The sequence below is a fragment of the Lemur catta genome, chromosome 2, assembly GCF_020740605.2.
Source record: "Lemur catta isolate mLemCat1 chromosome 2, mLemCat1.pri, whole genome shotgun sequence".
Classification (NCBI taxonomy): domain Eukaryota; kingdom Metazoa; phylum Chordata; class Mammalia; order Primates; family Lemuridae; genus Lemur; species Lemur catta.
Genome location: NC_059129.1, coordinates 66911589 through 66923717, shown reverse-complemented (window position 1 = coordinate 66923717; position 12129 = coordinate 66911589). Strand labels below are relative to the sequence as shown.

General features: G+C 30.9%; 1 protein-coding gene across 1 annotated transcript in view; it reads left to right on the top strand.

Moving 5' to 3' along the window:
* EYS (eyes shut homolog) overlaps positions 1-12129 on the top strand; it is a 1451515-nt gene that overhangs the window by 885966 nt on the left and 553420 nt on the right. Inside the window, 2 exon segments of the mRNA XM_045543805.1 lie at positions 6796-6986; positions 10881-10972. Of these exon segments, the coding sequence (XP_045399761.1) occupies positions 6796-6986; positions 10881-10972 (283 nt within the window).

Here is a 12129-nt window from a genome sequence, read left to right as displayed (position 1 = left end):
ACACCACAGTGGGTTCCTTAGGACTATAGTATAGAATGCCATGTGCATCAGACCTTTCTAAATATATGCCTCAGAAAAATTTAGAGAACGTGCTTGCAATGGCTATTTTTAAAATAAATTTTTGTTGCAAAAACTTTTTTTTATCATAAAAGAAGGTTCTCTTTCCCAAATGCTAACTGGATAAAATTCTGTTATCTATTATAACAAAACAACTTTGCTATTACTGTTGCTGTGGTATTGAAAAACTAAAACCCAAGGAGGTTACAAGATTTACCAAAAATCCCACAGGTTTAAATGATGAAGTGCATAACTGAACCTAGAAGTCCTAATGAAAATTAGATTTTATGGGGAATGTGGAGAAGTGAAATGACTTTTCTAGGGTAACACAGAATAAGTGAACAAATCAAAACTAAAGTCTCCTTGCAAGTTGGCACATTTCTACTATAACATTCTGATTCTTAATCAGTATATTAAACTGAAATCTTCTGTGGTTATCTTGGGATGTTTGCAACTCACAATTTTGTAGTTTGACACAGAATTTGGGGATTGGTTCAACTAAAACTCAGAAATTAGAAAAGAAAATTCATGTTGCCAAATTTATTTAATGAAGCTAAGTAAAACTTTACTATGAAAATCAGAAAGAGTATCATGAAAAATAAAAATTGAAAGACAATCAGTATAGAAGCAAATATCCTAAGCATGAATTCTTGTAAATTATATCAATATATGTACACAAATCATAAGCAATTTGGGTTTAGTCCTGTGATATAATAATGGTTTAAAATGTCAAACTTGTTCACAACATAATCACATAAGTGAAAGAACATATAATTAATATTAAGTTCTGCTAAAAATTTCTAGCAAACTAAAAATAGAAGAGAAGTTTCTTAATGAGTTAAAAAACATCAATTTGAAAAGAAAAGCAAAATATTATATTCAAAAGTGAAAGCTTAAAAGCTTTCCCTGCCAAATCAAAATGAGAAAGAGAATCTCATTATCATTCAGTTCAATTTTGTTTTTAATCATCCTAGGCAAGGTAATAAGCTAGTAAGATATTTTAAGAATTGGAAACAAAAGAAAGAAAAATCTCATTACTCACAGATGATAAGATTTCAAAAATGTTGCTTAACATATATCATATTGAAATTGCATTTCAATATATCAATATAATGAGTAACACAAATATATGTTACAAAAAAACTATTAAAAATGGCAAGAAACTCATAAGTTTTCTCTAAATTAACCTAAGAAAATAAGCACAAGATCTGTATGAGGAAAAGTTATGAAATTATATTAAAATTGTTTAAATCACAATTTTTTCACACTTACAGATACTGTGTCATGTCACTTGGAAAAGTAACTCAAAGTCTTATAACTTATCTTTATTTGATGTTATTGGGATTGTAAATGTTTTAAAATCTATTCCTTGTTTTGAAAACTCATATAAGCATCTTTCCCTTGACAGTTTGTGTTTTATACTGAGAGAAGTGAAACCCGTTCTTGTAACTATTTCTTTATACAGCACATGGAAACAATGCATCCTCGGTGACCACAATTTGATTAGATTCCTAATTTTCACTGTTTTATTCCACAGCTAATCAAAGTCAAAAGTCATATTATTATTGAGCTACCATTTTCTCTGAATAAAGCTACGTAGGGATTGTAACATTGTAAATACATTTATCAGTTCCATTCCTTGTGTTCATCTATATTAACCCCAATATACTTTTGAATGTGCAGTATGAGTAGAAAGAAAATTGTTTTAGAAGCCCTAATATAGTGAAGACGTATATCAATACAATGTCCTTTTGTAGAACAATAAAGTGTCACAAAGATATCACTTACAGTCATCCCTTGAAATCTGCGCGAGATTGGTTCCAGGAACCCCCCCTCATACACCGCCCCAACCACCCATACCCATCCATACCACCCTCCCTCCCACGGATACCCAAATCCATACATATTCAAGTCTCACAGTGGGTGCTGCGGAACTTGTGGAACCTACATATAAGAAAAGTTGGCCCTCCATGTACGAGGGTTTCAAATACCGTGAATGCTGTATTTCCCGTCCTCATTTGGTTGTGGACGCATGCGGAACCCACCAACTGGGAGTGCTGACTGTCTTTATTGAGAAAAAAACAATCAGCGTGTAAATGGACCCACACAGTTCAAACTCATGTTGTTCAAGGATCAAATAAACTTATACTTTTTCTATAAAAATCAATGGACTTTAAATCAATTTCTAATAAGAGTTTCTGTGCAATTTAATAGGATGTTTGCAGATGTGACTGATTCTAATATTTATATAAAAAGCCACAGGGCAAAGAATAAGCAACACAATCCTGAGGAAAGAGAGCAATATTCAGGAGTTGCCCTATCCTATACCAAGATGCATCATGAAGCTAATTAACTCAATGTTTGACTGGCTCTGGGTTGACAATCTGTCCAATGGAATAGGATAATGATTCCAGAAACGAATGTACATGGAATGGTGCTGCATAAAAGAACTGGTAATGCAGATGGATAAAAGAATGATGACTTCTGCACATTATCCTAGAATAATTGGAACTCCACATTAAAAGGCAAAAGGAAGAGTTGGAAAGATTGTATGCGGAGTGAATACTAAACAATTTTGTCATAGGCAACTGGTAGCAAATGTTTTTAAGCAGGAGAGTGGCATGATTTGATTTTTATTTTAGAAAGAATTACTTTCCATCCTTACAGGTTGCTATTAAAGAAAATTTTTTGATCATCGGTCTCCATTTTCTGGTGAAAGAAAAATATGATCGTAGATGTTATGCTTGCTTTCAAAAAGATTGTTGATTGCTTTCAGAAAAAAAATTTATTCAACTACTTGACCAGATCTCCCAGACCTGTCCCTGCAATCACATATTTTCTTAAAATCTGCCTCTATAGCTTGCATTTATTATATATTTACTTTGGCTACACTAAGGAGTCTCTGCAAATCTTAAACTGTGTAGTTTAGCTTTTAATTGCAGTATTGTTTTTTAAACATTTTTTGTATATATGATCAATACTTTTTCTAAAATAAAATATTGTGCTCTATATAAATTATTGACTTACAGTCAATGTACTAATCAATTTGTGAAAATCTTTGAAAAAAAACAAATATTTCAGAATTTATTTTGAAATGTGCTTAGTTCATACAAAACTATTTTCATATACCATAAAACTTTAAATTGCCAGGAAAAAAAAATCAGCATTTCCAGAAGCATGCATAAAGCATCTAACAAAAGCTAGCACATAGTAAACAGGTAAATGTTAATTTTCTTACTTTTTCCTGCTTTATTAATTGGAATGAACTAAGTGGATTCTGTAAAGTAGTATTTTAGAATGAATTAGATACAATTTCTAGAACATGGACGTATAAAATATTGAACATAAAGAGTATTTTGTAATGATAAAATACAAGCTCTTATTTCTAGAAATAACACAAATTAAGAGAACCACATCATAGAAAATATCTGCAGCTGATACATGGTTGCTGACCTACTTACTGATAGAATCGAGAATTAAGATGTGATATAGTTTTCTTTATAAACAGCATGGTAAACCTTTCTATATTAATTATATTTAAATGTTATATATAAAGTTTTTTCTCAAATTAATACTTCATTTAACAGAAAAAGTTGCACATATACATGAAAATCCCCCATGTATAAATGTTACAAATGTCCACTTTTACTTTATAGATATTACTTTCAAGAAACATGGAATAAAAGGCCCTTTTACATTTTAGTTGCAGAGCATTTCTTAACATTTAAGTAGTGATACATCTCTAAGAAGCAATACGTAATCACTCTTTCTTTGGATGATTATTCATGTATTAGACTGATATTGAAAATAACCTCCTAGGTATAGGGATAAATCATATATATCTTTACTTAAACTATACAGTCATTACAGAGTCATTATCAAGCGATCAGTCTTGTAGAAAATCCTGATATTCAATTATTCTCTCATAACGTTCCAACTTTCACATTTGATCTTATATAGAAATCATTAACTATAAAAAACTCTGTTCTTTAATATCTATTTAGAATTTTATGATCCGCTAACCAATAAACCAAAAATGGCTCTAGCTAAGATTCCTTTACTCTTTTTCTAACTATATACTTGTTTTATTAAAAGAAAAATGTGGTGTTGGAGTGAATGTTCATAACTTATCAAAGAACTAAATATTATACCCATTTGTTTTGTTTGTTCTATATACACATGTACATATATATATGTATATATACACACATATGCCTCAGAATCCCTAGTATTCACTTTTTCTAAAATATATTTTTCTATTATTGTGCTATTTTATTTAAAACCATTGTTTGTTGCAGTAGAAAGGTATAATCATAATGAGTTCATACAATTTAGATAAATATTCTTCTGTGTAGGAAGATGAAACTAAAAGGCAGAATTTATTATTTAATTCTAGATAATGAAAAAATGTGTAGAATTATTATTTTACTTTAGCCCATCATTACTGGAAATAGTCTTTGTACTTATCTTTTTTTCACAAAACTATTTTGTGCATTCTAAAACCATGATTCTCATCTGATTAAGCTTTTTGATAAGGGAGGTATAAAATAAAATCTGTATACATATATTTGAATATAAAACACCATATCCATGATAGAATACACTATGAAAAATATTTTCTTGACTTTTTTTAACCCAAACCTAACCGAATATAATTTTCCAAGTGCGTTTAAACAAAAACAATTATATTTTCCATAAGAGATAGTAAGTGTTTTCACTTGTTTAACAAAATCAGATATTGTACTAGGTACTTGGGATAGAATGATGAACCAAACATGCTCTCAAGTCACTTACAATTGTGCATGTGTGGGTTTCTATACAGATCACTGGTTACGTGATGACAAAACCACTTAATTTTTAAACATGTAGTCTGTAAAAATACGTATCTTAGTAAAATTAAGGAGCTCTTTAGTTAGCTATTGTCAATTGGGTAATATATTTCTTTCTAAAAGGTTTAAAATATATATTTCTCCAATATCGGGTATATTCATATTGTAATGTTAGTCTTTGAAAATATTTTACATTCTTTCACAATTTGAACTTTAAATCAACTGATATGTGTCTCCATTCTCAATTCATTCAAATAAAATGCCCAAAACCTTTTAAAACTATTTAATATTGTGTGAAATTTTATTTCACTGTTTTCAACATCACCATTGAAACTCTATAAGAAAACAATATCAGTCTATATCATGTAACAACTGAAAAAAAAATGTCAAAATTGAAAGAACATTGTTATTTTTTTGATCTTTGAAACATCCTTCACTAAAGAATTTCTTGATTAAAAACACACACACACACACAGGGTTTTTTATGTCTACAAAGTACAAATGTTTTCTGGCAGTATTTTGAACATTCTTATTTTTAGTTAAAAGAAAAAATCTTTTAGGATTAGATGATTATTTCTGAGAAATTTTTACAGGTTTGAACATTTAGCATAATGAGTATTTCTAAAGCTTTATTGAAAATTTCAAGTGAAGTTATTCCACATAGACTATGAAGTCTCTTGAAGTTTTAAAGTACGGATATAAAAAACAGTGTTATTCTTTGATGGACAGCAAACTACAACTCACATAAGTGAGTATTTATTGTATTTATTTCATAAATAATATCTTCTATTAATTATAAAAGAATAAGTAACTTGGAAGTTTTAAAAGAGAGAGATCATGTGTGTGTATATGTATGCGGGTCACAAAAGTAGCAGCAGAAGGAAGAAAGTGAAAGAAAGGAGATATTCAAATCCATTGTTTCAGGAATATCATTAACCAACAACAATCAATCAAGTATTTATCAACCAAAAATAACTTTTAATAACAATATAAGGCAATTAAGAGACCAGCCTGAGCAAGAGTGAGACCCTGTCTCTACTAAAAAAATAGAAAGAAATTATCTGGCCAACTAAAATATATATAGAAAAAAATTAGCCAGGCATGGTGGCGCATGCCTGTAGTCCCAGCTACCCGGGAGGCTGAGGCAGTAGGATCGCTGAAACCCAGGAGTTTGAGGTTGCTGTGAGCTAGGCTGACGCCACGGCACTCACTCTAGCCTGGGCAACAAAGCGAGACTCTGTCTCAAAAAAAAAAAAAAAAAAAAAACACAATATAAAGCAATTAACAACTTATTCAAAAAATAAACTAACTGGGTTTCATTAATCCCATATTCATAAATTTTAAAAATTAAATTGACAGTATTTTGGTCATGTCTCAAAATTTTACTTGAAAAACTGTGGCTAATTAAAATATCATTGAGAAGGTGAGAGAGAGAGGTTTGCTAAGAAGCTCAGATAATACAGAGCGTGGATACAAAAGGATAACAATTTCTGTGTTTCTCAGTAATCTTTATCATCCCTTTACCAGCCTCCTCAATCAAATTAACAGTAATAAACAAAGAAATCATAATTTTGTACCAGCATCCTATATAAATAGCAATAGGATATCTTTGGAAAATGTTCCTAGCTCTGTTGACCTGTAACATAAGATCTAAGTAAAAGCAGCATTGAAGATTAATCATCTAGACATCCCTGCCTTCCAATGAGATTTTATCATGAAACCCTCAAATGCAAAGAAATCATAACACAACCACTGTGACTGTGCCAAAGAAAGTAAGTGCCCATACTTCAAATGGGCAGAAAAGAGTCACATATGAGACATTTCAGAAAACACTATGCTAATGTTAATAATGTGAAAGCCTAGTAGTATGTATACCAGCCTAAACTGTATTTTCCTTCTGACTCCACAGATTTCAACTGTGTTCGTTATTATGGAGATTCCTATCTAGAATTTCAGAATGTGTTTCTAAATCCACAAAATAACATCTCCCTAGAATTCCACACCTTCAGCTCCTCTGGTCTCCTGCTCTATGTCAAGCAAGACTCAAATTTAGTAGATGGATTTTTTATTCAATTATTTATTGAAAATGGTACTTTAAAGGTAAGTCATTCAGTTCATTTAATTTAAAGAAAATTTTAGAAAGTTCTTCCAATTCTCTGCAATAGTGGTCATTGTCAAAATGAAATTTAAACTTAATTTTCTTTTATACTCACAACCAGGATGCTTCTTGCTCTACATTTGTACTTTTTTCTTGTTCAATATTTATATATCAAACCATGTGATTTCAATTAACACTCTCTTTTTCTCTATATATTTTAAACTTTTCTTCCACTTTTATGTTGACCAGTTTCCCAATTTCCCAATGATAATAATTGTTACCATTTTTTATACCTTAAAGACAGGTTTGGTTTGGGTGCCACTGGGAAACACTAAGATTTTGTCAGCGGGTCCTGAAGGGAAAACATATTTTCATAATACTGAGATAATAATATTATTATTATTTCATAATAATAATAAGTGTAGTTCCCCATTTCTGCAGGCCTGCCACTCGTTGTATTTTGTCTACCATTTCTTTTATGGCGTGATTTAAGTAACACACTGTGAATTTCCATGAAAGGGTGAGATATACCTTACATAATAGTTTAAATAAGCCAAGTTCTACTAGTTTGGTTTTCTTTAAATGTTCATCTTTCTTAAGCAATATACAGCATTTAGCACAATTTATGATATCATAAATAAATGTCTACAAGACATAGCACAGTAGTAGAAGCAGAAATATTTTTATTCATTCATGTAGTTGTTTACTCATTCATTAAACAAATATCTATCACCAGTCATTATGCTAGGTGCTGAGGATTCAATGATAAACAAAACACACTTTGCCTCATGTTGCTTCCAATCGTTTACAAACAAAAATAAGAACAGGTGAAACCAGGGAAAGAAAATAAAATTATGTAATAAATAAAATACTGTAATGAATCATCAAACCTTAGTCTGACCCTTTAGGAAAAAGTGTGCTCATCCCTGCTTTACAGCATTTTGCTCAACTAAGATCAGAAATCTCCATTAGTTTTATAAGAAACAGCAAAATTAAGAGACCAACTGTAAGAAATTATAAGGCACGTATAAAATTGAGCACTGGTCACAGTCAGAATGTCTCCCTGCAGCACACCTTTTTTTTTTTGCACCTGCTAACCCAACATCCATAGTGTCTAACTCAGCTAGTTCCTCTTACCACTATGGGCATCTCCAATCAGAGGCATTCTGAGGAATTACCGGAGACTTGTAGGAGTTCTGGGCGAAAACATTTGTGAAATAATGGATTATTGAGACTAATGATGAGCCACTCCTTTCACTTTCAAAAGGGAAAAAGTAAATTCCCAGTAGTAAACCAAGATATAAAGGAATTATAAAATTAATGGGTGAAAAGAAGTATAAAATTTCTTTCTCTTAGTTTTTATGACGAAGAAAGGATATGTGTTGATACATCTGTAATAATAATTGCTATCATTTGTTGAATTGCAATTATTCATCAGTCTCCATCTTAAAAAAATTTATTAAGAGCATGAACTCTGGAGCTAGATGATCAGAGTTCCAATCCCAGCTCTGCCACTTAGGAGCTTTGAGACCTTGCATGCACTTTGTGCTGAAGTTTCCTCACTTATAAAATAAGGCTATAAAAATTGTTGTGAGGTTTAGATTAGTAAATGAATTGACATTGTGAAGTAAATGTCATAAATGAGTAAATAAGTAACTGCATGTAAAACACAAAATTGAATATCCCTGGGACATGATAATCATATATGAAGGTTAGCTGTTTTCTCTCTGCATCTTACAAAGACCCTGCAGACAAATGGAGGCTCTCAAAAAGTTTGACTATATTACATGTGTTCTTTTAAATCTTTTAAGGATGGTAAGTCAGGAATTTTTACTTTGCTGTATTATTCCAAAAATACATATTCTTTCCACTACACATCACTGCTTCTTTGATGATTTAGAGGAAATCTCAGTATTATTCTATCATCATAATTCTCAGATTTTCCTTGTTTGCTATGATTTGTGAGACCATGCTCCAATTTCCCCACCTATTTTAAAAGTATAATCGTATGTGGAATGCATTTACATTATAATTTTTACAATGACATATTTATGGTTGAACTTTTACAGTGATCATAATTTAAGATCTATTCAAATTCTAGAAATGCAGAATTGTTTGTAAAAAGTTTTTTAGGAAATTTAGAGTTTTGGGGAAGTTTAATATATCAAATTTAATTTTTGAAAAAAATATTTTATTGGCCTCTTATATACTGAGGAGATAAGTAGATATGTCCATTATCTAGATTTAAATACCAGTCACCCTAATGATTAGCTTTGTCACAAATCACTGAGCCTCCCTGGATGAAGGTAAATCACTTCATCTGTTTCCACCTCTGAATAATGGAGGTAAGAATAGAATGATACCTACTTCATAGATTTTTGTTTGCTGTTTGTTTTGCTTTATGAGGAAGCAGTAAGTTGACACTTGGAAAGTGATTTTAAAAATCCTTAACATGAAGTAATCACTTTATAGACAGTAGCTATTGTTGTATTCATATCATATAGGAGCTACTTATAATAAAAGAAAAAAATAAAGTTAATAGAGTTATCTATAAAATATTTTATGTATGTTTAACTTTGACAACCCTAAAATAACAGAGAATTAATAAGACTTAGTAATGCCCACCAAATAATTTTCTAACATCTTTGAAAAAATTTAAAAGATAACTCCTCCCCACAGTTAGTACATTATCATTTTAGCTTAAATAACTATCTTCACTAGCAATGTAGATTTTAGAGTATTAAACATAAGAAGCAGCTAAATTATTATCCACATTGTGAGATGTATTAAATGTACTCTTTGGTAAACTCGGTTGTATCTTGGACACAATAAGAATTCAATAAATAATCACTGATTTTTACTTAGTGGCACATGGCTTGAAAGGACTATATAGACAAATGTTATGAAACTGACTTTCCTGAGAAGTTCATGTCAGCCAGTTCATTTGTTTTTGAAAATCTCAATGATATTTTACATACTTCTTAAAGTCGGCTTGCAGCTGATAATTTTATAAAGGAAAAGCATCTTTTGCAATGTCCAAATATCATAAAAAGTTGAGATATATAGCATTATATTTATCTTTGGACTACATGTGGGAAGATTTAGATACATTAAATTGAGTATAGCTGGAGCCAAGAGTTATGAAACACTATGCAACTGTTTTTTTAATGAATATGTGGATTATAGATCTCCAGTAGATTTCAAAAAACTTTAAAGCCCCTCTCTGGAAAAGAATGGCCACAATATAATCAATATGCATACAGGCATATTCTTGCTAAGAAGATTAATAGCCATGGTAGCCCACCCATGGAATTCTTGAGAGGTACTTGGTCAGTCACACCTGGTATAGACACTATTTCCCCTCTCTAGACTATGACTTAGTTGGGCCCATTAGCAGTCATCCTACAAATGGCCCTAGATGCCCTCAAGCCTCACAAAGCTTGGAATGGTTAACTTTCACCATCTTTAAGTTTCTGTGACATTAACATTGCCCTCAAGATTGTATTATATTAAATATTAACTAATCTTTGCCTTGATCAACTGCTAATATGTAAGGAAATTTGCCAATAATATCTGCTTTCTGCTAGCAGAAGAATCTGCCTTTTTCAACCACATTCCCCAGAATACTGGAAAAGAATCTAGAAGTGTATGCATGTGTGTGTATACACATATATGTGTGTGTATGTGTATGTATGTAACATTCATATGTTATATATGTTTTAATTCTAGTACTTACTAGTTGTATACCTTTAGCTGTCACTTCTCTTTAAATTTCAAACTGTACATCTCTTTAAAGCAATATAAAAAGTATTAGTAAATTATAAAGTCCAGTGAAAATATAATCTATTAATTTCATACAGAAAAATGTTTGAGGAAAAACTTTTTTTCCCCCATAGTACCACTTTTCCTGTGCTGGCAAAGCAAAATTGAGAAGCATTAACACTACTATCAGAGTGGATGATGGGCAAAAGTATACACTGCTTATCAGGTAAGATATACTTATTTTTTTCTGCTTAATCTTATGAATAGCAAAGACTGTTCCTCGGGATATTGTCCTTGTCATTTTAAAATCAAGGTTATCCTGATTAGTATTCACATGTGTGTGTATGTGAATTGATTTCTATCAAGCTTTTCTACATATCCTAAAAATTGTACTTGAGAGAGAATGTTATAGGGGTTTTATTTTCAACAATTTATGTAAGCAGATTGACAAAGAAACCATGAAAGCCTCATATTATTTTCCACTTATAGGAGTTGTGAAAATCACATAAACTAGTATTTTCTTTTGATAAAAAAGTAAAATATATTAACTCTAGAAAATTTGGAACATCCAGAAAACTATAAAGAAAATGAAAATGACCCATTTTAATAGATAAAATATTCAAGATAGAATTAATGTATATTGTTAATATTTACAAAAGCTGTATTTGAATGTGATCCTATCCCCAAATGCTCATCAATATTAGATATAAATCATTTTGACGATCTGATAAATAAAACTGATATTTTCCTTCTTTGATATAGATTTAATGCTTTTTCATTATATGTTTTGCTTTACTTTTATCTTTTTCATTTCTTTAAATGATGCTTTAAAACACATACCACAGCCATAATCTAGTATCTAGACTAAAATAAATTATTTGGTTATGACAATAGATTATTTAATAAAAATAATTATCTATTAAAAGCCAATAAAAAGGAAAGCAAAGAGGCCTAAACAGAGATTGGGAAATAAGAGGTTTTTAAAAGATTCTATCTTCATTATGCCAGAACTACCCAAACTCTATTGTCTAGAATACAGACTTTTACAAATAATTGACCAAAAAAACAATGTATTATCAAATAAATTAGGGAACACCTACATCACATTCACCTCCCCTAAATATACAAAATGCATATGGGCATTTTAAGGCCTCTGAGATGCTATGTGATAAAGTCCCACTTTCTTTGCTTAACTCAAGACATGGGCATGGAACATTTTAAGATCTTTCTGGACCATTTCAACCTCTTACATAACTAATGTTGAGGGCAACGCACTTTGGGAAACGCCATCCTAGCCAAGGTAATAATTTCCCTGGGCAGGGACCTTCACCATCAGGAGGGAAGCAAGTGCATGAGCATTGGGTGGAAATGAGAATCAAACAG